Source organism: Hydra viridissima, unplaced genomic scaffold (assembly GCF_058129835.1).
Source record: "Hydra viridissima isolate aposymbiotic clone 2 unplaced genomic scaffold, HvirCarnegie_v1 scaffold_20, whole genome shotgun sequence".
Taxonomy (NCBI): Eukaryota; Metazoa; Cnidaria; class Hydrozoa; order Anthoathecata; family Hydridae; genus Hydra; species Hydra viridissima.
In genome coordinates, this window is record NW_028324319.1 from 96,128 (window position 1) to 123,907 (window position 27,780).

The following is a 27,780-nucleotide window of genomic DNA, read 5'->3' on the forward strand; positions in this document are numbered from 1 at the left end:
ACCAACGTTACTAAATTCATCTTAACTTTTTTTTTTTTTTTTTAATTGCTAATTAATTGTCAGTTGCCGATGCCATGAAAGATTACGAATGAAGGTTATAACGGTTAAATCACTTATCCGAGTTCAACCTAGCCCTCTCACGTACCTTTAAAAAGCAATCACTTTGCATTAGATTTGGTCACAAGATTTTTATAAAGTTTATTTGGTCAAATTAGTACTAAGTTACTTTTCGACAAGAAACTTATTTCATTAAGAGTTCGAGGAATATTTCCTAGTTTGTGTTCTGTTTAGGGACCTGAGGATTATATTACATTGAATGATATTAATGGAATTCAAATAATTTTAGACCGTAAAACATTTTATCTTAGTTGTTAACACGTTTTCAAACTGCATTTTATGTACTTTTTCTGTCTTTTGATACTTAAGAAATTCTAACCCTAACTTTTAGTACCAAAGTTGTAAAAAAGTATCCTTAAAGTAAGAAACTTTTTAATGTTCATTTGCTTAGCTTCTTATAAAAAAAACGTGTATAAAGTTTAAAGGAATAGAAAAAGAAAAGGAGATAAATCATCTTTAAAAGCAATCAACTATCAATACTAATAGTTACGAACAAAATAATTCGTTTACACTCAATTAGCCTGTATGTCTTCATTAAGTATAAACTGGTTGGTATTAACACCTTTTTTCTTTCATTATAAATTTCGAATTTTTTATAATAAATTGCTAATTTTCTTTATGCTGCGCAAATTACATCGCTATATCAAATTCGCTCAATACATTGCTGCCATAAGATAAGTTCAACATGCATTTCAATATGTTTCTTGTATACAAGCTTAGAAGAACCAAAACAAGTTAATTTCTTTTTTGTTTTGCGCCTTAACTGTAGGAACTGTAGGATGGTTTCTTCATGTAAAGATTTTTTCAATACAGAATAAAGAGAATATCAATTTAAAGTGCAATTAAAACTTTACATTAATTTCTAGGTAAAATAGCTAGGAAAAAATGGAAAAACCTAAGTTTGAGCTAACTGCAGATTTAAGCTAAGCAGCTTAAGCTGGATCAACACGACGCACAACGCTCGGCACTTTTCCCAACCACCGCAAGTTTAATTTAATGACACTTTTCCTAACCACCATCTAATTTAATTGAAGAGCTGCGTTGTTCGTTATCGTGGCTCCCGTTAATTACCCTCAAGCAATAAAAGTACTCGAATACATCAGCTGATTAATTTTAGCTCATTAGAAAACTTAAAAGAAAAAAAACTATAGACCGCCGATTCGTAACTGTTTATCGGATTGCGGATTGTGCACCGAATTATCTATGCTAAACTGTTCAAATAACTTAAGAATTGATTTGATCCGAAAATAATGTATCGGAAAATAATTAGTTAAAATTTTTTCGGATTGCAATCCGATTCGATACTTTCGGATCGGATTGCAATTTTTTCGAATTGGAATCTGAACCGATATTATTTAAACGGATTTATACGGATTCAGAATAAGGAATGCTTTGAAATAAGATTCATTTTTATTTATTTATATTTTTTGGCTGGGTTTTTGGTGCTTAAAAATAACCCGTAAGGTAATTTTAACAAAGAGATAAATAAAACAAAAAAATACAGCAAGCATAATATATCTTTGAATCGTAACATTATAAAATATTTGAGAAACAAAATACAATACAAGTTTTAGTGAAAACTGTTGAGCCACTTTAAAAAAACAAAATATTTCAGATGATATACGAGAAAGGATTTCTGATGCTTCAGTTGTTTCTTGCACCAAATTTTTTAACAACGATTTCTTGTATTTTGTTGTATTTTGTTAATCACCTAAATATAAAAAAAGAAAAATTATACGATGTCAGAGAAGGTATTTTTCTTATAAAAACCTTTGCACTTTTGTAAAATGTTTGTATTAAAAAACAATAAACTGGTTAAATCAACTTTCGTACAGAAACTTGCGCAATTGTTATTCGCAGGTTTTCCAAAAATACCTAATAGACTTTTTATTTTTATTAACTTTAGTAGAGTGAACTGAAGAGTTTACGTTGGTGAAATGGCACCTTGGAAGAGGAAATTAGGTTAACAATATTAGTAACATAATCATCTTCCATCAACATAAAGACAGAAAACATACATCCAAAAAAATTTAAGCTCTAATATGAAAGCAACTACATATAAGTGTTATTATAACCTATTTCCAATTCAAGATATATAATAGATATTGGATCCAAAGATTGGATGTAGAATAAAAGATGATTTTAAAGATGCTGCAAGGGAAACTTGGAACAAAATCAATAGGGAAGAGGAGGGAGCATTGGTAGACTTCCAAATATTCAGCCATTTTAAATCAATTTCAACTTTTGAATGCAGATACCAAATGTTGTTTATAATCATTTCTTTCACAGAAAATATTATTAGGTTTTAAGCATTTGTTACCTGTAAATTTACCTTTTGTTTATTTTGCTGCCAGGTTGAATTTTTTTCACGTTTAACTGTGTATGGTGAATACAATACTTTTAAGCTAAGAGTGTTTTTTAATGTTTTAATTTTTTTCTAACTAAAGTTTAAACCTAAAACTCATAAAAAATTAAAAAATTAAAAAATTTTTATTACAAATATTTCATTTTGAAGCACTCATTTGTAAAAGGTGAGGATTGGTACATTGAAATCGGGTAGCATTGGTACAGAATTTTTAATATCTGATTTGTAGATTACATATATACTTGGTACAGTGTAGTAAAATATATTTTTTACAATGTGGTTCTTATTCTCAAATGCTTTGCTAATGTATAAACTATGCACTATGCAATTTAAATATAATTGTTTAAATACTTGTTATTTAAATAAATTATCTTCATGTTTCTTTCTATGTTATAAAAAAATTTATTCATTTTAAAATCTGTTTAATTTTTCATTCTAATTGCACTTTTTTTGATGATATTTCTTACTGTAATAATGTAAACACATTGTGTACCAATACTCCCCATGTAAGGGAGCATTGATACAAAAAACTATGTTTAGAAAATTCAAAAGTATTTTACTTAACCATTAGTATTTCTGAACATAAATTATATTAAAACATAGCTAATGTATTTAAAAAATAGCAAAGGTTATTAACCTCCGATTTTTTGCTGGTATTCTTTTTGTTTTTTAATTTCTTGTTGAAACGTGCCAATGCTCCCTCCTCTCCCCTAAAGAAGATATGAAGTCAATTTCATCCCAAATTTTTTAGCTGAAGTCAATATCACCAAAGGTGCCCTGTCCTCTAAATATTGGGTAGCATAATGAAAATTAAATTCTTTCTTAAACACTTAAGAAAAGAATATAGACAAAAAAATACAACTATTACCTAATAAATACATCAATCTATCAGAAAATCCTTCTAACAAGATGTTACACTAACATGCAACATTCATACAGCATGAGAGAAGGTCCCGATAAAAATCAAATTTAATAACAGAGTAAAATACAAAATTAACCAATAAATATACTTTAAGTGAACTTCATCTCATAATTATAATACAACAGTGGTAAAATTTATTTAATATATTTAATATATCTGGTACTTGCTTACTATCTAGATGTTGGCAGCGGTTCAAATGAACTACTACTTTTTTTGTAGGCTCTTCTACACATGTCTATGTTTATCTCTGCACACGCTTGTTCAATCCACTCACAAATATCAACAATTTTATTGGGTCTGTCCTTATATACAATATTCTTCAAGTAGCCCCAAAGGAAGAAGTCTGGAGGAGAAAGGTTGAGAAAGGAAGAAGTCTGGAGGAGAAAGGTCTTTCAATTGGACCTTGTCTACCTTTTGATCAAGCCAGCTTCTTACTTGACAGGAATAAGGGGCAGATGCCCCATCTTGTTGAAAGTACATACCATGTTGTTTAACTTGAGGCCATAAAAACTCTTCAAGCATTTGTAGATATATACCAACTGTGACTGAAATGTCAACAAAGTATTGACCAATTAGACCACTTAAATATTATTCCACAACACACTTTTACTCCATTCTTTGAATTGGACAGAGTATTAGTTTGTGCTGATTAGAGTAGGCCTAATAAGAACAAATGATGGTTTGTAATACCATTCATCATGAAGTGTCTCGCATCTGAACAAGTAATATTGCTTAGCAAGTTGAAATTTCGAAAGTCATGAAGCCATGCTTTTTTTATATATTTAAATTAATAATTAAACTTTATATATGTATAGATTTTAAATAAATATATTTGGTAATTAGGAGCATTTTAAAATCAAAAGCATGTACAAAATTTATGAAACACCATGTACAATTCACATTAAAAAGTTTTTTTTGCAGAAACGTCTTGTAAAAATCAGGTGTGATTGATAAATTTATAACTACGTATTATATAACTATAAATCTATTAACTACACCCGGTAATAAATAAATTTATAATTATATAAATAAATTATTACATAAAATAGTTATAACTGGTTCTTCTGTTGTCAAGCTTCTATTTCTATCAACAACTAACCTTATAGAATAAAGTAAATGCAGTAGTTCATTTTATTTTTGTTACAAATAAGTTTAAATAATTAAAACAAAAAACAAAAAACAACCAAACAAAACAAATCACAATTAAAATTTTGAAAGGAAATGTGTTCAGCTTCACACAATTTATAAGGTACTTAACTAAAGATTTAACTTAAAGATTTTTTAAATAATAAAGTTTTATTTTAAGAAATTCCCTCCAAAGATTAAATATCAGATTAACCCACAAGAAACAGATATAGGGGATTCAATAAAAGCCACAGAGAAGATGAGACAGTTCTACTTACTATGGTTCCCTTTGAAGAGCTTTGTTCCCAACATGCTTCCCACTGATAGTGAATTACTCAAGAGATATTACTGGCTCAATCTGAACAAAAACATCAGGTACATAAGATTAAAAATCTAATTTTAGAATTTGTTGAATAAGTATATTTAAGTGTATACATAAATACATAAAATTTTTTACAGGCCGTATTTGACAGCACGTTAATTGTCACTGAACAGAGCATCAAGATGGTCAATAATTACTACACCCTAAAAATGCTTAAAACACTGGATCTACCTTAGCTGCTACAAGAAGAAGATGAAACATTTTTTGATGGAGAGCTGTGTCCTGTTTTCCATTCACAAGATAAATATCTTTGACTTTATCAAAAGTGAAACAGACAGGGATGATGAGGCCAAGAGGGAAAATGTAAAATTCCTGAAATAATGCCTAAGGAGAGACAAAAAGTAACCAAAGATTTTGCGAAAATGTTTGCTTTTGGAAGGGAGAAGCTAAAGAAAATGGCACAAGCAACAACGCAGAAAAAAAAGAGGAAAAAACAAGAGGTTGACCATATGAGTAGAACTAGAGTTATCAGGCAGTGACAACCAGACAGAACTTGCCTCCAGCTTAAGTCCAGCAGAAGTAGAAGAGGATTCCAACTGATTAATTTTCAGCTAGAGATAGTATATGAATTGAAAGAGTTTGTTTCCCTAAAAAAAAAGAACTCCTCAGCTAGTAATTTTTGCTCTTACGGATATGGAAATGGAAACAGAGTCAAGACCAAGATGCTAAACAAGTCATATGATGCTCTAGAAACTAAAGATCTGAAGAATAAGAAGCTTAATACTCAGATTAATATTGTTCTGTCAGCACTGGAGAGTTTGTCAATGAGCAGTCATACCTTTTTTATGTTGGAGATCACAGAGAAAGTGCTTGGAGGTTCGTGAAAAATACATGGAAACTTGTGAAAAACCCAAAGCTTCAGCCTTTTACATCTTTAAATGTGTCAGTCAGCCTAACTTTTACACTATCCTGCTGATTTAATCCTACCTTATCTTCAAACCTAACCCAAACCTCAACTTTAAGACTACTAGATAATAAGGCAAATTAAAAGTGAACATTAACAAAAACAAGATCAAGGCATCATAAACAGAATCTCACCAAATTATAAAAAATACAATTACCATTGAAGAAAAATTTTACTTTCATAATTTGAAAACTAAATGTAAAATTATTCTTAAATCATCATAGTATTGTAAACAAAATAAAAAATAAAAAGCATTAATAGTATATAGAGCAAAGAGTGTAGCTAAGCAGTATACTTACTTGGTACTGCAACAGTTAAAGAGAATTTTACAACATAATGATTGGGAAATATTAGTTTCAATAAGAATACATTACATAAATTGATCTGAACACAAAGTTCAAAAAACGTATTCGATTAACTGTTTTTCTATTAATTGTTGAACAAATTTTTTTTTTAGTGAAATTTAGATCCAGACCCCGCGCTCATTTCGGTAAATTTAGAATTAGTGTAAAAACCCATTAATCTAAATCATCGGATGAGAAAAAGCATCATTTGGCGTGGATACAACCCACATTCTAAAAATTAGAATAATAGATTCAACCCATTTAGAAGATGCGGAATTGGTGCAGCTAAAAGATCATTAACTTATTATTTTCAAAATGGCGAATATTAGGGTTTTTAGTGGGATTTTTTACAACTTTGACTTCGAATTAGAGCACTTTCCGTTAATTTTCAGGTCTATGTTTTTATATTTTTATGAATCAGCATAAAATTCTCTATCAGAATCAATCATAAAATTAGGGGGGGGGGGGGGAGAAAGTCGAGTAGCGCCAATTATCATTTGTTAATGCTGCAGAAATAAATCCTTATGAAGGTAGGGTTTTTAGTTTTTTGAGTAGTTATGTAATATCGATAGTGGGAGTAAGTCCCATAAAAAAGTAAATCTCCTCTAATAAGCTTTAAAACTCATATAAAAAAATCCTTAAATTAAGGATTTTTTTTATATGAGAGTAATTATCCCCTTTTCAAAATTAAATAGTTAAAAGAACCATTTTGTTGATAATATGAAACTTTTTAATGGTGAAATAGTTAAAAGAACCATTTTGTTGATAATATGAAACTTTTTAATGAAAAGACATGCTTTACAGGTACATAAAACCATTTTTAGAGATGATCAATCCAAAGATAAAAGAACTCCTGTCACTATCAAGACTGCGGCCAAGTATTTTTTCAAAAAGTCAAACTTATTAAACACATAGAGGAATGTCATGAAGGTATATTTTCCAAAGAATCCTACAATTTTTTATCAGAATCTGAATTCTTAGCATGGAAGGAAAAGGAGGAACTTAATAGTTATGTTTTTTTCAGTAAACAAACTGGTAGTTTTTTCACTGGAAAAAATATAAAAAAAGATGTAAAAACAAGTTACTTTATTTGTCAAAATGATGGTCATTCTAAACCGCATCGCTCTGTTAGTGAACCAGCAAGAAAAACTAATAAAAGGTACTACAGAGGGAGTGTTAAATCAGGTGCCTTCTGCCCTGCCAAAATGATTATCACAGTAAACACAAATGGTGTCACAAATGTGCAGTATATCAAAAATCATAACCACAGTGTTAGTATTACAAATACCATGTACCAACCTATCCCAGGTAATATTTTAAAAAATATTTCTGCTAAATTATCATTAGGTGTACCTATAAATACGGTTTATCGTGATCTTAGGGAAAGTTTTGGAGACAGACAAAATAGAAATGATGAAGATGCTGTTTTAACTCAATCACATCTTCTTACAAAAAAGAATATTTCTGATATCAACAGAGCAGTAAAAAAGGGATGTCGGCTTCACCCTGATGATAGCATTTCAACTTTTTTACTTGTTCAAAAGTTGAAGTCTGAAGATTTTAATAGCATTCTGGTTTATAAGCCACAAGGACAGCAAACTGTTATCGGCCCAAAAGTGTATGACGACATTGACCTTAACAAGGATTCCTTTGTGGTTGGTATACAAACAAAGCATCAACTATCAATGTTTAACAAGCATTCATCACAAAATGTTTGTATTGATGCTACACACTGCACCAATCAGTATGCATTTCCTCTAGTGACTTTACTAGTTTGAGATGATTTTAAAAGGGGTTATCCAGTAGCTTTTCTTATTTCTAACCATGCAGATGAACAAACCATAACACCATTCTTAGAGGAAATAAAAAGGAGATGCAATCATTCTGTAAAAGTTAATGCTGTTATGACAGATGATGATTTGTCAGGCTGGAATTCTTTTAATAATGTTTTTGGAGATGTGCGCCACTTGCTATGCAAATGGCATGTAAAACGTGCATGGCGCAATAAACTTCCTTTAGTCGGTCCATCTAATTTACAAGAAGAAGTTTATAGGATCTTAGAGACAATCATTGACGAAAAAAACCCTGATGTTTTTTTATCAACTATGAATGGTTTTGTAAAGGCATATGAACATAAATGTACTAACTTCATTAGTTACTTTGTTACATACTATGCTCCTCGACATATAAAATCGGCTTCTTGTTATCGCAACTTTCAACATGCTGATACTGATACTAATATGTTATGTGAGTCATTTCATAGCAAATTGAAAAAAGTTTATATGGAAAGACGACCTAATAAAAGGTTAGACGATTTAATCAGTTTACTTTTAACAATCAAGGAAGATAGTTATTGGCGCCACAAAAGAGACACCATTTATCTTGGAACAATATCTCTCCCAAAAAAGTACAAAAAAAGACATGAAGAAGGAATGTTGATTTCAGATAAATGTATTATTAAATGTTCATTAACTCAGTACACAGTTAAGAGACAATCAAAAGATGTAACATACAATGTTGACATTCTAACCGACACTTGTAAGGAAAGTTTGTGTTTATAATCATGTCTAAATCCCGCCTGAAATGGTTTGTGTCAGCATTCATATAGGTGTAATTGTAATGACATCGTAATCCTTTGCAAGCATGTTCATAAGTTACGATCATTTCTTTTAAGAACTCAAGAAAAAAACTACACAAAAGTATCTTTAGCTGTTAATACTGGTAACAATCAAGTGAAGCAAAAATCACAAACATTTGTTAATGAGACTGAAAGGTTTTAAAAAAATACTGATGAAATATCTACATTAATTTCTCATCCCATGATAATAAATTTGCAACTTCCTTCAATGAACAGACAACTGGAAGACATGATCAGTCAAGCTGAAGCCATAAAAAATATGAATTCAATTAAGATACCTGTAAAGCCACACAATAACCTTTTAAATTTTGAACCAAATAAGAAGTTGGATAATCAATGGCAGCCTAATAAATTTAAGAGAACAAGAAAAGAAAATAAGAAAAAGGAAACAAAACCATATCAATATCCTGCACAAAACCAAAAAGAAGAGATAGTTCTGAAATTGTCTCAGCAACATGCTGATCTAATTCATGATAAACAAAGTACAATATTATGCGATAAGATTGAAACTTGTGACTTCAACAACACTCTCATTACGTAAGCTATTTAAATACATTTTCAAATGCTTGCTACTATTCAATTTTTCGACGAATATCTTAGCTTTTAAATAAATTTGCTTATTCAAGTTAATTTGATGTAATGGATAATATATTAGACAGTAAATAAAACAATAAACTATATTTCTTTCAGTATATTAGTTATGTTTGAGTGTAAAATTTAAATTATTTGTATATATGTGTGTTTGTTTATATGTATAAATACATATGTATTTATATGTATATATATATGTATATATATGTATATATATGTATATATATATATATATATATATATATATACATATATATATATATATATATATATATATATATATATATATATATATATATATATATATATATATATATATATATATATATATATATATATATATATATATATATATATATATATATAGAACTATTTCAACTACTCAAAAAATAACAACTGTCATCGTAGTTATAGTTTAACAAAATAAAAGAAAATTAATCATTTTTGTAAGGTAAGTTGTCATAAAATTCACGGCAATCCTTGGGTATAACACTTTTTAACTGTTGTAAATGATCATATTTTGATTTTGAGATTGGCAAAAACGTCTTTAAACATACTCTCATTTTATTGTTATTTAATTTTAAATAATAGACTTTAGTAATACTTCGCCTTGTATTAGCCCAGCAAGCAAACGACGTCGTTCAACGTCGAAGCAACGTTGAAATTTCAACGTTGGAATTTTACTTTTGCATTCCCCTATTTTTTTTTTACAGATTAAGAAAGATCTTCGTTTAAAAATAAGAAAACGTCTGAGAAACAATACTTTTAGACCAACTTAATGTACTCTAAACTCAATCTGAAAAATTTAAAAATGCAAGAGTGCAAATATTCGCCATTTTTTCATCGCGATGACGAATTTAAAAACAATTTAAATGTTGTAATTAAAGACCTAGTTTTTATTTCTTAATTGTTATATCATAATTTCCGGCATGATAAACATTCGAATGAACCGTTTAAAATCTAAAAATTTAAGCAGCGGCGAAAACCATGTTTAATTTCTAAATTATTACTTTCCACTTTGAAAATACGTCATCTCGTTGAAAAAATGGCGAATATAAGCGTTTTCGTTATGAGTAACTTTAACACAATGCAATGTTATTACTTGTTATGATTTTGAAATGAATTCATGTTTTTTATGTACCATTATCTTACACAGCTTTAATTACAAATATATTTTTTTAAGTTTGTAATTAAAGCTAAAAAATGTTAGTGAAAATGACAATAAATTAGTATTGAGAGAACTCGTATTTATTGATGTTTATATATTTACATGTATGTTTGTATGTATGTATGTATGTATGTATGTATGTATGTATGTATGTATGTATGTATGTATGTATGTATGTATGTATGTATGTATGTATGTATGTATGTATGTATGTATGTATGTATGTATGTATGTATGTATACTAAACTGCCATAACTAAAGTTAAACTACCATCCTCAAATATAAGCAACAAGGAAGCAATTGTAGTCACACTGAAATAGTCAGAACCTATTACAAGGTAAGTTTGAATTATAAAAAAACTTTTTTTTTAATTTTTATTATTAATGCTGTTTCTAGGAGGACTGTTCTACTCCAGCTAGAAACAGTTTTACAACCTTTGTACAAGTAAAAACTTTTTTTTTCCCTAATGACATTCATAGGATAATATTTCTATAAAATTATTGAGCAATTACATGTTTTTAGCTTAATAAAAATTCTTTATTACGCAGTTATTGAGGATTTAAAATATAAAAAATAACTGTAAATTTAGTAGACTTTTTAGATGATCTAGATTATAGTAGACTACTTAGTTGACAAAAAATAATCTTCTTTTTTTGCATTTGTTTGAATGTAATGATGTAGCATATCACATTTGTTTGCACATAAGAGAAGCAGGTCCATATATTACATTTTAAAAAGTTGTTGAATATAAATTTGTCAAAAAATGTGTTGATTGTTATTTTTCTGCTTTTATTCAACATTTTATCTTGATTAAGTTAAAAAATATGTATGTATTTTTAATAAGTTAAAAATAATATATTATTTATTTTTTTTAAAAGTTAAAAAAGACTACCTAAGAAGCTGGAATTTAAAACTTTTAAAGTAATAACTTTTTTTATTTTTTTCAAATTTAAATTTTTTCAAGTTTTGTAATTAATTATATTACTTTTGTAAAATTATTAACATAATGTTTAAAGTGTGATTTTCCCTCAATAAATTACTTTTATAAATGTGTGTATATGTAACACCCTTTACACAAGCAAGTTGTTGTTGTTAAAAGTTTCACAAACAAAATATAGTTTGGTGTATAAGTTGATAAGAAATCATTTAAACTGAGCTCCTGATAGGATGCATGGAAAATAATGAAAAAAAAAAAAAAGAGTACAGAACATGGATGTTTCCTATGGACACAGGAATGTTTGATGTTTGCCCGAGTAACAATTTTATAATTAAATCCTTTAAAAAACATTTTAAAAACTTCTTAAATAAATAATAATTTTTACTTCGTATAATATTTTTGCAAAACCTATATATTTACAACCCTTATCTTACAAACTGTAATCATTTAATTACACATGTGTATGCTTTACAAGAACATGGAATGCCTTCATATAAATGCTCTACAAGTTTTTTTAATAAAACTTTTTTAAATATAACTGTTATACACTTTATGATTTTTTATATGGTCATATAAAATTATTTTTATATAATATTATAATGTTAATAAAGTAAATCATTATAGTAGAATTATTAATCTATTAATTTGTATTATGGTATTATATAGCTATAATAAAGTACATAGATAACTGCATAGCCTATATATTTCTTTTGTGATTGTTGTATTTTGATATATATATATATATATATATATATATATATATATATATATATATATATATATATATATATATATATAATTTTTACCATTAAATGTCAAATTTAAATAAAAAAGAAATTAATTTAGAAAAAGTTTAAAAACTATAAATAAAAGATTTTTTATTGATAAATTGCCTGCCCAAACCAAAACCCTCAGTCAATGTAGCAACACTCCTTAAATGTTCTATTAATATATCTGTGTATATACGTATGTATATTTATGCATTTATTTAAAAGTATGTATATATATTATTATTATTATTTATTTTTATACATTGATGCATATTGTGCACTTTAGTACATTTCTATTAATTTCTAATTGGTAGTTTTTATATTTGTTATTGTAAATTATAGATATAATGTAATACAAAGATTTTTGTGCATTTGTTCTCAGTAATGAGTAGCAAAGAAATAGTTGCAAGAAAACAATCTCAACCAAGTTCAAGTTATTTTTAAAAAGCATTTTTTATAATGAAATTAATATTTTTAAATGAATTATGTTTTTAAACTATATACAGTTATGGACAAAATAATAGTAGTGTGATTAAAATTAACGAATTAACATTGTTATCTTTAAACAGTTACTGAAAATGAAATTGTAATACTGGATTATTAATTAAATAGTGTGAGATGATAAACTAATAAGTAGAAAATTTAAAATTTTTGCTTTTATTTATAATAAGTATGTAAGTATAAAAAACAGGTTGGACATAATAATAGTAGTATTAATTTATTTAATGTTATATTGCAATTAATTTATTTTATTTACAAAAAAATGATATAAATTTAATTAAACAATAGTAAAAAATTAATAATTAATTGCATGCCCCTGGTTTTTTATCAGAGCTTTGCATCTATTCAGCACTGAGTTAGTCAAATTTTGACAACGTTCTAAAGGAATGTTGTTCCAAGCAGTCTGGACAACTTGCCATAACTCCTGCTGATTTTTTGGTTTTTGACTATAAACTGCCTCTTTTACATCCGTCCAAAGGTTTTTGATTGGATTGAGATCCGGTAACTGCAACCCTATTCTCGATGAACCAACTTTTTACCCTGCGACTGGTATGCTTTTCTCCTGCATATAAACCCATCTTAGGGGCATATCTTCTTCTGCATAGGGCAACATGGTATTTTGTAATATTTGAAAGTATATGTCTTGGTCCATAATACCATCAATCTTATAGATGGGCCCTACGCCATAATAAGAAAAACAACCCCAAATATTTATTTTTGCTCCGCTATGTTTTACAGTTTTTATAGTGTATTGCGGTTTGTATGCAAAGTTAGGTGGCCTCCTTACATACATCCTGCGTCCACTTGACCCAAATAAAGCAATTTTTCTTACATCAGACCACAAAATATTACGTTATTTTGAAACAGGCCAATCTGCATGCGTTTTTGCAAAATGTTATCTTGCTACCACATGTCATTTTTTCAAAAGGGGAAAAAATGACATGTGGTAGCAAGATAACATTTTATTTAATAATGTTTCGCCTACATTTTTCCATTTTGGAGCATTTCTAATCATCATAGGAGAACAACTTAATGTCTCTTGAATAAATTTGTATGTTTTCCCTTCTAGTTTTAATTTATTAATTGTCTCTTTTCTGCACTACAATTCTTTGCACAACCCATAATTTCTATTTATAAAATAAATTTATAAGATTATTTTATATATTTCATTAAATTAACACTAAAATTAATCTTACTTTTAATTAGTCTTACTTAAACCAAATAAACAAAAAGCTAATATAAATAAATTGATAGGACACAACAGATATGTTATTTTAACCTACAAATCTAGATATGTTCGTATATAAAATTCGGGACTTCCCCTAAAGTAATTTGAACAGTGTTTTGAACATTTTTTACTCCCATTTCATTATTCAGTGTTTGTATTACTGTTATGCCTAAATCTATTAATTTATATTTAAATTTACATAAAATTATTATCACAAATCATTGTTTTACTATGTAAAACAATGATTTGTGATAATTTATATATATGAATATATATGAATATATATGAAATGTATATGTATGAAATGTATATATATGAAATGTAAATGAGATAAAAATTATTATTTTGTTATGTGGAGAAAAAATAGAAATGCAGTTCTAGAAAAGTTTGGAAATAACCATCAAGATTTTTTAGTTTCCCAAAGCGATAATTATGCGACTGTTGAAGTAGAAACGGAATTTATTATTGATTTCATTGAACCTAATTTTGACCAGAATTATGAGTATCAAAGGTGCAGACATAGTTACAAGCAAATGAATGCAAGGTATGTTTGAGTTAAAAATATTATAAATAACTTTTTAAATAAATGTATGAAACTATTTCTATTCATATTTGAATGAAACAGTGCAATATATCACAGTTATTTGCACATAAAAGAAGCAAGTCCTATTTTTAAAGTGCAAAAAGTTGCTAAATGTGAGTTTATCAAAGAATGTCATCTGGTTTTATTAAACATTTTATGTAAATAAATATTTTTTTATCAAGTTTGAAAAAATTTCCAACGTTAATAAATAATATGTGAAGTTATTTTTTCATCAACTTTAAAAAACTACACAAGAAGCATCACTTGAATTTATTGATATGAGGAACTTTCATCGGTTTTTTTTTTTAATTTTATTACATAATCAAATTGTAACATGGTTAAAAAAGTTAAGTAAACTAAAAGTAAAGTGTAGAATTTACCATGAATATAAATGTGTGTTCAAGTAACACCCTTTATATGTGCTAGTTGGAATTCATGAAAAATTCCTATAATATTTCTGTTTTTAGAAACACTGGTGTCACATACAACGAAGTTCGATTCGGTCGATAAGTTGAAGATCATTTGAAGAGAGCTCTTGACAGAATAGCATAACAATTATTTTATTACGTTTTTGTAGGCTTATTTATAAATGTATGCTTTTTTTTGTATGCTTATATTATAAATAAACAGAAAATTAAACTTTTAGAAATTTATTAAATTATCAAAATCTAGGCTGTTGCTCCTAAATTTTCGTTTGTAAAAGATTTTGTTTCTGCATAACATAAGTTATTTACTGAAATAACTTATACTTAAATAAATGCATCTAGGATAATCCTTGAAAAGGTTAAAACGTTTCATTTACACACATAAAAGCCCTTAAAAAATACGTTTTTTATGGGTTTTTATTAAGCATCTGCGTCTCGTTATTTTTTTATTCGAGACGAGACGATAATATCCGGGACACAATTTTTAAGTTCCGAAAGAAAATTTATTGTCCCGGTTTATAACTTTATTTCGGGACAGTTTATTCGTCAATTTTTTCCGGGACATATTTCGTCTCGTTATGCTTGTTCCGGTTCATTCCGAGAAAACGATTCCGAGACGCAGACCCTTAGTTTTTATTGTGTGTAAATGAAAAACCCTTAAAAAACGTTCCAAAAACGTTTTTAGGAAAACGTCCGGTCACCGTTTCATATGAACGTTCAAAAAACCATTAAAAAACGTTTTCGTGAGACGCTTAGAAAACGTTCAAAAAACGTTTTTAGGAAAACGTCCGGTCACCGTTTCATATAAACGTTCAAAAAACCATTGAAAAACGTTTGCAAAACGTTCTTGTGCCCACTGGGTTACTTCAATTATAATATGATCTTAACGATGATTATTTATCTTAATATGATTCTTTATGTAATATATCTAAACTAATAATTGAATTCCAAAAGGAAAGAGGTTTTAACTCGCTTAAAAGATCTTTCTCCAATGACCGCGTGCATTTATAGAACGCGCTCTTCCAAAGCCTTGTAACTAATTCAAAGCCTAGTAACTAATGACGAAACGACGTTAAACATTAAGCATTTCTGTAGGAATTATAATATGATAATATGAGTTTCTATTATAAATTTTTGGTAAAAGTTTATACTTTTATATTTATTATTGGTCGACGTATAACCGCTTTTGAGATTTTATATTTTTACATAAATTACATTACGTAGCTCACGCATTATAATCATCAATGATTTTTTATTTAAAACTTTTTTAAACGCCCCACTTATTACGCGCCTTTTGCAGTCTTTAAGCTATAGTCTTACAGTAAATAAACACTGCACAACATATCTTGTGTTTTATGCAAAATAAATGGCAGTTTATGAAACTATTACGTCTTACTTAATTAAAACTTAGAAACGATATGAATAACTTATGATTAAATTGCAGTGCTATTCTTGAATTTCGCGGCAGAGATAAAACAATCGAGATACGGTTTTCGAAATCGTATATTTTCTGTTCGACTTTGAAAGCCGTCAGTTAGGCGAAGTTTCTTAAATTAAACGGAGTTGAAATCCGTTCAACTTCGAAAAAAAGTTCATTAAACGGTTACGAAAGCCGTAGAAAGTTGTAGCTTTAATTTTAAATTGATTTTGAAAACCTTTAAAAGTCGTTAAAGCTTAATTAAAACGATGTTGAAAGCCGTAACAAGCCGTAACTTTAAATTTAATTGACTTTGAAAACCTTTAAAAGTTGTTAAAACTTATTTAAAACGATGTTGAGAGCCGCAAAATGTTGTAAATTAAAACTTTACGGTTATGAAAATCGTATAAATTTGTTTACATTATATTTAACGAATTTGAAAACCTTATAACGGGGGAATACAGAGGAGATAAGGCCTATGGTGTGTGCAATATCTGCAAGAAGGACCTAAAAATGAATACTAGGTCTACATCGACCCTGAGTTGTCACCTGCGATCCAACCATAAGGATGAGTACATCGAAATGTGTCAGAATCAAAAGATACAGAATGAAGCTGCCAAGGAGGACAAAATTGAAGAGGCAGAAGATGAATTGGAAACAGTTGGCACTGGTAAGTTAGTTACATAATGGATCTTACGATGCGATGTAGCGAAGTTATACAACTTTTTTTTTATGTAAACAACGAAATCCGGGGTTAATTCAATGTTAACAAATGTATACAATTTTTTTTAGGTCACAGGAAAAGAAAAAGGGTTCTAAAAGCCAGAAAGAATTTGTGCTATCCAACACAGAGCACCACTCAACTTCGTGGTGACATGGAGCTCATGATTTACCTTGCAACTGACAATCAGCCTTTCTCCATGTGTGACTCTATCCCGTTCCAAAGACTACTTGCCCACTTTGACTCGAGGTTTAAGGTTAAAAGTGGTGCCTGCATGGCTCGCTTCAAGTTACCTCTCCTCTATAGGAATCTGCAGATGGCCATAAAGAGCATGTTTGACAAGGAGCTTCCTCATTGCGACCGAGTTGCAATCAGCACTGACATCTGGACCTCACGCAACAACGACCCATTCATGGCGGTGACTCTTCATTACATCACCAAAGAGTTTGTTCTACGAAAGGTAACTGTTGGAGTTGTTCCATTCCCAGGTAAGCACACTGGTCAGAACATTGCTACTCAGTTGGACAACTTGGTTAAACGTTTTGAGTCACTCAAAATGGTCAAGAAGCGGGTTGTTGTGTGTGATCAAGCTTCAAATATAAAAGCTGCACTGAGGAAGTCAGAGACTATTGCTGATCTTGAAAGTGGTTTAATCACGTGCATTGACCACAAGCTTAACATGGCCCTGGAAAGGACTGTCAACAAACAGCCTGATATCAAAGCTGCTTTCGATGCATGCAGGAAAATCTCCGCCCGAGTCCATCACTCTCCGCTTGCTGAAGGGGTGTTGAAAAAGAAGTGCCTCGAGATGAATGGTAACATTTTTAACTTTTTATGTAGATACGAATACGAAGTTTTACAATGTCAAACTTTTACAAATATTTTTTATTTTCAAACAAAGTTTTCTAAGAGTTTACGATTTCATGCGAAGTTTTTTGCGAAATTTTATTTTAGTTTTTGTTTCAGTACCCTACAGAAAAATCAGTGCTCCTTGTGCTACCAGATGGAACTCTGTCCAGATGATGCTCCTAGACATCGACCATCTCCGAAGTGTGCTGTGTGCTCTCCGGGCTGACAAAAAGGAATGGACCACACCCATTCCTACGGATGAACAATTTGAGCTGGTTGCAACCATTTTGCCACTCCTGACCACATGCCGAGTCATCTCTGAGTCAATGTCGAGTGATAAGAAAATTACAATGGATAGAGCACTGACAGCCATTGTTCATCTTGTGGATAGGTGTGCTTCTCTGAGGGTCAAAGAAGTAAGAAAGAACAGTGTCACTGGAGTAGGTCCTTTCATGGTTGAGCTCATTGTAGAACTTGAGAAACGGTTCCCAAGAGGAGGATGTGACATCATGCCTTATGCTGTAGGCTGCCTGTTGCACCCCTTCTTGAAAGGCCAACAACTGCACGCTTATGGTGTCAGGGATGAGATTTTTGACAAGTTGAAAACCAGTCATCCTACAACAGCAGACTGGATGTCAAACCAGCAAGGTACAATCAATGTCTCAGATGAGATCACCGATGAGTTTCTTGAAGATGATTGTGAGACTGAATTCTGGAAGGCAGCAGCAAAGGTAATAGCTATTAAGTATAATATAAAATAAATTTCTTTAAAACTAGTTAAATATACATCTACTAATCTTAATGTAATCGAACAAACAAACTCATAAAAATTTTAAGTGAGCGGGCCTTCAGTGAAGCTGGACAGGTGGTCCACGAAAAGAGATGCAGGTTGTCTCCAAAAACCACTGAGAAGTTGGTCTTCATCAACAAGAACTTCGATCTCTTAAACTCCTTTGTACCAATTTGGGAATACCACTCCATGGAAGAGCAAATGGCAGCAAGATCTGCTCCAGACAGAAATCAAAATGATGATGATGACTCAGACTAGGATGATGATGATGATGATGATGATGATGATGATGATGATGATGATGATGATGATGATGATGATGATGATGATGATGATGATGATAAAAAAATGTAAACTCCAGTATTGTTGAACTGGAAAGGTGAGACAGACATCATTTAGGCTCCCAAGGCCAGGAACTTGCTCAAAAAAATGAGAATGAAAGACTGGAAGCGGACAAGTAAATATTCTTTACTAGGGAAGCATGCTAGGATTATTTTAGATTAGGTAATCGATAATATGCAAATAATTTTTTCACATGTTTAAGAAATTGGATTTATGAAATCTAGAATGATTATTAAATGAAAGGGTTTTAGCATATCTTTTGTATATTCTGTATTTCTGTAATGTTACTGTAGTGTATACTTCAAATTTTTATTATTAAGAAATAGAAGGGCAGAGATTGCTAGCATATACCAAACCAGTTATCACTTCACTTTACTTGATTTTGGACCTCGATTGTTTTATCTCTATTTCGCGGTGTTAAGATAAATGCTGCCGTTATTTTTATACGTCAGTATTTTTATAGTGTTTTGCATTCACACAAAGAAATAGTTCAGAGCCATTGTAGCGATAACAAACAAAAATATATTCCACATATATTAGCAAATAGCATATCTAATACAGGTTTTTAATCGAAAATTGTATTATAGGTAAATTAAACGTATTTATTCGCTGAAAAAGCGATTTCTTTTTGTGATTCTTTAGTTTTAAAGGATATAACGCATTTAAACGCTCACATTTGAATATGCAACAAATACTCATTTGCTTTTTTTTCACTACTGTTTTATCAACTAATTATTGTTTTGTTTTTCTTAATTTTTGTTTTGCTTCGTAACTATTGTTTTGGTCACGGCATCAAACGCTGTTTTTACTAAATTTCTTATTAATTTTGAATATTTAAATAAATAACTTAATTTTCCTAACTAATTTCAAATGTTTAATTGCTTGTTTCATTCTTTTGAGAAACATTCCGTGTGAACAGCTCTTAAAATACTATTTGTTTAATTGTTTAAATATGCCGAATTCTTTCTAATTTTCTCGCACGTGGAACGAAGAACAGATTACGGTAGAAATCATGCGGTATATTGGCTCCATGAAAATTTTTACATGGATAATAGAAAAATTTTAAAAACTATTAATTGTTATTTTCAGGGTATTTATAATTGCTTTAAAACTACTGCGTGGTACTGTTTTTACATTATACTATTGTAATACTTTGTATCATACTTAGGAATATTTAAAAGAAGCAGAATCATCTCTTGAAAAAATCCAAATACCTGGTAAAACCATTTTGAAAAGCGGTAATAGGGAAGATATTTCTCAATATATGTAGTTTCATTCATAAATTTAAAGAACCACTTGACAAATTAATCGCTTCTGAATGGATTTCTTTATGAAACACACTTAGCTTAACTTCTAAAACAGAGGTTAGTAACTAGAATAATAGGTACGTTAAAAAATAGCTCGTGCAGTGAAAAAAAAAACAAAAACAAATGAATGGACTTATATGTATGACTTTGCAATACCATTCATCAATCCTAATATTAGTTAGAGAGAATTCAAGCTTTACTTGGTGGCAGCCAATAAATTAATATCGTTATCATTAAAAAAGATTTTGTGTGTTTTTGCAAAAGCAAAGCAGATGTAATTTTCTCCAGCCAAACTTTGAAAAACTAAGAGCATTTTGTTTACTACGTCTACCGTAATAAGTTGAGTACAAGTTAAAGTTGGAAAGTTAGTGAGCAACTGTTCAGGAATGCCGAACCAATCAGGCTCAAACAATTTTTAATGGTTTGCGTGGTATAATTCCTGAATGCAAGATATGGTCTGTTATAATGTAAATATATGAGATACATTTTGGGAACACTCGACCAAGCTCCAGTATAATTGAACATTTGAATAAAGAATTTGAAAAAAAGATTATCCCAACCCCTCGATAATTTAAGTGCCTCCAAACTTTGATTAATGTTAGTAAGACTTTTAGGACCTCATTTGTTATTCTAGGTTATTTTCCGTTCCAAACACTGTAATTTGAACTTATGTGCTGAACGCTACTTAAAAGGCGTCCAGACCGTCATCATGAAATCTGCTAAAGTTTCGAAAATCATTTGCAATTTAATTAATTGTTAACATTTTTCAAGAAATAAATTGTAAATATTTGTCAATTTTATGTAAATAGCTATTTTTTTTAAAGCACAAAACTTTACCCTATTTATCACAGTGTAAATTTAGCTTAAAATGAACAAAGCAAATGATAATAACATTAAAATTGAATGATTACAATTGCATCCATTTCGCTGCATTTTTTTCAAATAAAAAAGATAACAGGTTAAAGTTCAAACCGATATCTTTAGTTGTGATGTTTTACTTATTCGCTAAACAACTGATGCGCGTTTAACAGTTCTGTTATTTAAATGAGAAAAAACTGCTACTCAATGTGTTTCGGTAAATCTTTTCAAATTTCTGATTTTGACGTTTAAGCTTTATTTGTTTATTTAAGATTTACATGAATTCGCAAACTTCGCTCTAAAAACATCAATCGGATATGATGATTTCAAGAAAAGATCTTTCTATTTCGTTTAAAGGTGAGTACTTTGTTTGTATAAAAAAACGGAATTAATCATGTTTATTTTACACGTTGTGTTATGCAATAGATAAACATACCATGACATCAAACAAATAACATTGCAGAAAAATTTGATCGTTTTTTTAAGTCACTCTTTCTGAAATCAAATTTACCAAATAAGATTGCAATCAAAGTTCTTTTTAAACGCTCGCAAACAATCCTCTCATTAAATCATCTCAGTTAGTGAGATTAGAGCACTTAGATTTAATATTCAATTTTTAAAGATTTGCATTTCTTTGTTTACACGGGATTTAAGTTTTACTATTTTGGTGGGTTAACAGAAGATAATATTTTATAATATTTTTAGATGGTTACTTAAAACTTTTAGAAAAAACATGGTTTCAAATTTTAAAGTTTTGCTTTATTTTTGTTGGCTTGCAAAGTTTATAACAAAAATATTATCGGAATACATTTTATGCTGAAAGTTTTAACACGACAGTATTTTTAGAGTAATCTTAACGTAAACTAATCTTGGTTAAATGTTATTAGCAAAAACAAAAGTTGTTAACACCTTCTCCACATTGATGTGGCGTTTTATTAAAGCAGTCGCGTTTATTGTTTTTCTTTTTTTATTATTATTATAGTTTTTAGAGATAAAATAAATCGAACGTGAAAAGTTCGGTTAACCTAATTTTTCTTTCTTTCTTTAAATAAAATATTCATTCTAAATTTTAAGAATGAAATTAAAACTTATTGCGACAGTGGTTGGTGTATTAGTACTGCTTGTTATCATTATCGTCGTTGTGGTTGTTACAACTAAAAAAAAAACGGACGCAGTAACACAACCTAAAAATGAAAACATCAAAGCAAAACAGTTTTCCAATGCTGCTGTAGCCGCTGATGCTGAGGTAAAGAAGTTATTTTGTTTAAAAATAAAATTAACTTCGTGTCTAATACTTATTTAGCTTATATATTGCTTATGAGAACAAAATGCATCCACAAAACCTATGGCGCTTCTCAATTACCCCTCCCCTCCCCTCCCCCCATATTACTCATTCCTTAAGTTTTTTTTAATTGATTATAATAGACTATTTTATGCTAATTAAGAGTCGTTTAAAAACAAAGGTCTAGAAAAATTACAATAAATCTCTAATATTCGCCATCTGGAGTAAATTTCAAGCTCAAGGTTAATTTTGTTTTAACTACAAAACATTTCCAACCTGGTTTTTATAAAAAAAAAAATAACTTGAAAATGTTTTTTTAGTTGATTTTAAATGCGAAAATTATATCAAATGTAAAATAGACAAATGAGCTTAAAAACATGTTATTATTGTGAAACGGGTATTAAGAGAACATGTGACTTATTCTTGTGAATTTGAATATAAAAACCGAAATTTTTTTAGCAAAATCTTTTCTTATCTTATTTTAAAGCTTTTTGTATTATAGGTATAATCAATGATATATTAAGAATAACTAGATGTCTAACTGCCGTAAATCGGTATAAGAAAAAGTGAAGCAAAAATCGGCCATTATGGGGGGCAAAATCTTTACGCTATTTATCAAAACAAAACAAATACGAAGCTTTTGATTTGTTAAATTTGCCCCCCATAATGGCCGATTTTTGCTTCAAAAAATACGCGAAAGTTAGACATCTAGTTATTTTTAATATATCATTGGGTATAATAGTCAAAATAAATATTTACTTGGGTTAATTTGAAGTTGTGGAAGAATGTTAACAGTTTTAGATATACTTTTTTATTATAAACATAATGTTTTTAGTCATATATAAATATATATGTATATACATACATATATATATATATATATATATATATATATATATATATATATATATATATATATATATATATATATATATATATATATATATATATTTGTATATATATATATACACACACACACACACACACACACACACATATATATACATACACACATATATGTTAGTTTATAATCAATAAATGGTCATGTTAGCTCAAACCTTTTAGAAAACACGAGTAAGAGTTCAGCTGAAACAAAGGCGATTCGAAAAAATTTCAACAGTTTATTTAAGAAATTTTTTTATATAATATAAAAACCAGGTTAATATTAAAAAATTAGCGATTTATTGGATATTTTTTTTACTTTCAACTTCAGATTTGAGCACTTTCCTACTATTTTGAGACTATGTCCTTTAATCATTCTTCAACTTAGTTTTATATCATTCATTTTTAAATATTTATTTTTAGTTTTCAGGTTAGCATAAGAAAGCGTCATTAGCAGCGTAACAGCAACATTATCAATGTTAAGTCATAGTATATAGCCTGATAATGTTTCCTTAATCATCAAAAACTCACAACTTTAAGTTAATCAGCATCATAATCTCAATCATAATCAATCTTTAAATCAGGGGTAGGGGTGAGGTGTGGTGAAATCGTGGGGTAGGGGTGAGGTGTGGTGAAATCGTGGGGTAGGGGTGAGGTGTGGTGAAATCGTGGGGTAGGGGTGAGGTGTGGTGAAATCGTGGGTAGGGGTGAGGTGTGGTGAAATTGTGGGGTAGGGGTGAGGTGTGGTGAAATCGTGGGGTAGGGGTGAGGTGTGGTGTGTGGCGCTAAGCATTCTTTTTTTGCATACAAAGTTATAAATCAAAACTCTCCAAAACTAGAATTAAATTCCGCTGCTTCAGCAATTCTTTATTTTAATAACATAACAGGTATGCTCAAGTGTAGGGAAAGATGTTTTAATAAAAAAAGGCTCTGCTGTCGATGCCGCTGTTGCAACATTGTTTTGTATCGGGCTTGTTAATATGCAAAGTTGTGGAATAGGTGGCGGAGGATTTATGAACGTCTATATTAGAAATGAAAGTAAGAGTATCATTTACGATTTTCGTGAAACAGCACCAGCAGCAGCAAACGAAACAATGTTCAAAAACGCATCTTCCACAAAAGGTATGCCGAGTTAAATTCATGATAAAATTTCAAAACCAGTCTTTTAATTAAGAAAACTGCAGTGGCTGTAAATGATTAAAAAAAAAAAAGATAATATTTCATGATTGTTTTGGTTAGCACCTAAATAATCTAGAAAACATGTTATAAGTTCAAATGTTTTACTCTTGCACTGCAATCTGTTTATTTATCGCAAAGTCTGTAGGTAGATAAAGTACTTATTACATGACGAAAATATTTCATAATACACAAAGTTTTATAAAATTTTTAAACCTTCCTTTTTTAATTGAAAATGTGTGTTTTAAAGGTGGTTTAGCTGCTGGGGTTCCTGGAAATGTCAAAGGACTCCACCATGTTTGGAAAAGGCATGGAGTACTTAATTGGAAGGATTTAGTGCAGCCAACTATTGATTTAGCAAGAAATGGTTTTAAATTTACAAATGCTACGTACACTAGTATGCTTTCATTAAGTTGTTCAATCAAAGAATGCCCAAGCCTTCGGTTAGTCTTTAAATTATTTCTTTATTTTCAGGAACGTAACGTAAGTACTTAGCGTAAGTCAAATGTCTTTAATTTAATCATTACCTTCTAATTTAAAATCACAAAATCAAATAAACCTCTGGCTTTAAAGTAAAGTTTGCTGAAAGATATCTATAAATAAACTAACTCTCTACTATTTTAAAATAAATATGAACTGGTTTATTTATTGTATGTGAAAAAGTTCCATTAGATTTCCCATAAAATAAATACTCTTTCTTTTCTCTAGAGAGTTATTTAAAAAACCTGATGGAAGTTGGATAAAAGCGGGAGAAGTTTTACAAAACCCAAAGTTGGCAAAAACGCTGGAAACAATAAGAGACAAACCTGAAGATTTTTATAGCGGAGATTTGGCCAAAGAAGTCGTCAAAGACATTCAGAGCGAGGGAGGCATAATAACATTCAATGACTTAAAAAACTACACCGTTGTAGAAAGAGAACCTTTGATATCTAAAATAAATGGACTGAAATATTACTTAATGCCACCCCCTGGAAGTGCATCAGTAATAGCTATGACACTAAATATATTAAAAGGTAAAAGGTTATTTCGGAAATATTAAATGTTTATATATATATACATATATATATATATACATATATTTATCATTGTAAGTTCAAAGGTACAATAGGTAACAAGCCAAAGAAACATAGAACTTTAGATTTTTTATAACTTAAATAAACACTTTAGGATTTAAGTTTACTGCAAAAGATTATGATACTGAAGAGAAAAAAATTCAAGTGACGCATAAGTTTCTTGAAGCCTTAAAATTTGCCATTGCAAGAAGACCATTGTTGGGAGATCCAAACTTTGTACCAAATGTTAAAGAGGTATTAAAACCAAATAATATAAGTAAAATAAATTTCCCTGATATTATTTACACGCAGATATATCTAAACTGTTCATGTTTATTTATAAACGTAGACTGACTAAGCAAGGAGTCATGTCGCTTTAATCCAATCCAAGTTTTATTTGAATAATTGAGTCCGTTCGGTTAATTTTGTTTTTTAAGGTTACCGATGCAATGCTTAACGAAACATTTGCAGAAATGTTAAGAAAAAAAATCAAAGAAAACGAGACTTATTTTAACGAATCATTTTACGGTGGTTATTATTCTCAAAATCCCACTCCTTACGGTACTTCTCATGTTTCAATTTTGGCTCAAAATGGCGATGCCGTAGCGGCTACTGATACCATTAATGCAGCGTAAGTTAAGTTTCACTGCTTTGTCAGCTGTTAAGTTAAACTTGATTTAAGTTAAGAATTTCATGCATTCTTCAAAAATCTTTAATACACGTTGTTAGGAAAAAGTTGTTTCTTATGATTATTACCTTTAAAGGGAAATTTTTTTTCCTTCTCAGATTTGGTGGATTGGTTCGATCAAATTCGACAGGAATTATTTATAACAACGAAATGGACGACTTTTCCTCACCTGGATTAACGAACAAATGGGGTTATCTTCCTGCAACTGCTAACTATATTAAACCCGGAAAACGACCTTTATCATCAATGAGCCCTGTTATTGTGACAGATTTATCGGGAGATGTTATTATGGTTGTGGGTGGGTCAGGTGGCTCAAGAATAATATCAGGAACAGCTTTAGTAAGGAAATTCAACTTGTTATTGTTTAGCAACTTGTTTGTTAATAAAACTAAATGCGTAATTTTTTATTCTTAAACTAAAGTTACTGTTTTCATATTTAGACGCTGTTTCGTAAACTATTTTTGGACATGGAGTTGGGAGAGGCAATAACAGAAGAACGAGTACATACCCACCTCTCACCAAATCTAGTATATATTACAAGTAATAACCCAATCTCACAAAATATGCAAAATGGTTTAAAAAAACTAGGACATAAGCTTGAACTATCCGACCTATGGGTGGCAGTACAAGCTATTTATAGAAAAGCAGCCGGAGAGATAATAAACGCCAAATCTGATCCTCGTAAAGGTGGTGTTCCTGATGGTTACTAGATTTTTATTTAAAAGATCTCTATAATATACTAAGTAGGTTCATTTTTAACGCAGAAAAAAATAATTAGTGTTTATCACTCTTCCTGTTAATCGATAACAAACTTGGGATTAAGTATAAAAATTTATTTGGCAATTAAAACAATGCTATTGATTGCCGGCGAAGAGAAAAGGGGACAGATACTGTTAACAAGGGACAGATGCTGTTAACAGGGGACAGATGCTGTTGATAGGGGACAGATGCTGTTGAATGGGGACAGATTGTCATACCTTAAAGTTCAATACATGAAGCTATCATGATATTTTTCAATTTCTTCATTATCGCGATATTTAAACAAAAATCAAATATCAAACTAATAAATGATTAAATTACTAAGATAAAAAAATGGTTGAGATGCTAAAAAGTAACGAAAGTTCTAATTACAGACTTAATTAAATTTAAATATAGCAAATTATTCCGAACCCGGTAACTGCCCAGATTTTTCTATTCAAATTTGAAAAAATGACAATTTATCCTTTGTTTTGATGTCGCAAAATCTGCGAAGTTGCAGATGCCGAGGACAAAGTTTATTGAAACGCTTTCAATAACAATTTCAAAAACCACATAAATTACTGGCTAGAATGTGCATGCTTGAATGCGTTTGAAATCATTATTTGTTATATGATATTTTTTAAACTAAAATATTCAAAAAAATAGTAAGGTTAAGAA

The 27,780-nt window shown here is 29.6% G+C and overlaps 1 protein-coding gene, 2 long non-coding RNA genes and 1 pseudogene across 9 annotated transcripts; 3 read left to right on the forward strand and 1 right to left on the reverse strand.

Annotated features, from left to right (window-relative positions):
* Window positions 1–1,616: 1,616 nt before the first annotated feature.
* Window positions 1,617–6,348, reverse strand: LOC149876408 (uncharacterized). 4 transcript variants are annotated; one of them, XR_016448733.1, is made up of 5 exons: window positions 6,115–6,348; window positions 4,808–4,887; window positions 3,351–4,064; window positions 3,120–3,266; window positions 1,617–1,828 (listed from the first exon to the last, which is right to left on the reverse strand). It is a non-coding gene; the product is annotated as an uncharacterized LOC149876408 (long non-coding RNA). The 4 variants fall into 4 exon arrangements; XR_016448731.1 differs by lacking the exon at window positions 3,351–4,064 and having other exon boundaries at window positions 6,115–6,292; XR_016448732.1 differs by lacking the exon at window positions 3,351–4,064 and having other exon boundaries at window positions 3,120–3,192; window positions 6,115–6,286.
* A 594-nt stretch (window positions 6,349–6,942) lies between these two features.
* Window positions 6,943–8,762, forward strand: LOC149876409 (uncharacterized; annotated as a pseudogene).
* Window positions 8,763–10,386: 1,624 nt separating this feature from the next.
* On the forward strand, window positions 10,387–15,218 carry LOC149876410 (uncharacterized). Of its 3 annotated transcripts, XR_016448719.1 has the most exons (4): window positions 10,387–10,893; window positions 11,435–11,477; window positions 14,407–14,536; window positions 15,043–15,218. It is a non-coding gene; the product is annotated as an uncharacterized LOC149876410 (long non-coding RNA). The 3 variants fall into 3 exon arrangements; XR_016448718.1 differs by lacking the exon at window positions 11,435–11,477 and having other exon boundaries at window positions 10,392–10,893; XR_016448717.1 differs by lacking the exons at window positions 10,387–10,893; window positions 11,435–11,477 and having other exon boundaries at window positions 12,321–14,536.
* Window positions 15,219–21,546: 6,328 nt separating this feature from the next.
* On the forward strand, window positions 21,547–27,151 carry LOC145181152 (glutathione hydrolase 1 proenzyme-like). Of its 2 annotated transcripts, XM_090075367.1 has the most exons (9): window positions 21,547–21,641; window positions 22,359–22,530; window positions 24,336–24,570; window positions 24,875–25,067; window positions 25,333–25,637; window positions 25,792–25,931; window positions 26,114–26,307; window positions 26,463–26,703; window positions 26,805–27,151. In XM_090075367.1, exons 2-9 carry the CDS (start codon window positions 22,360–22,362, stop codon window positions 27,072–27,074), a joined length of 1,749 nt encoding a protein of 582 aa, XP_089931493.1. In that variant the 5' UTR covers window positions 21,547–21,641; window position 22,359; the 3' UTR covers window positions 27,075–27,151. The 2 variants fall into 2 exon arrangements, with proteins under 2 accessions (XP_089931493.1, XP_089931492.1); XM_090075366.1 differs by lacking the exon at window positions 21,547–21,641 and having other exon boundaries at window positions 22,283–22,530.
* Window positions 27,152–27,780: the final 629 nt, after the last annotated feature.

What these genes read in the sequence shown, in the direction of transcription:
- LOC145181152 (XM_090075367.1), top strand. Translation starts at nt 22,360, where the DNA reads ATGAAATTAAAACTTATTGCGACAGTGGTTGGTGTATTAGTACTGCTT. An exon ending in AAAGAATGCCCAAGCCTTCG is followed by an intron (nt 25,068 to 25,332) that starts GTTAGTCTTTAA and finishes TCTTTTCTCTAG; the next exon opens with AGAGTTATTTAAAAAACCTG. An exon ending in GACACTAAATATATTAAAAG is followed by an intron (nt 25,638 to 25,791) that starts GTAAAAGGTTAT and finishes TAAACACTTTAG; the next exon opens with GATTTAAGTTTACTGCAAAA.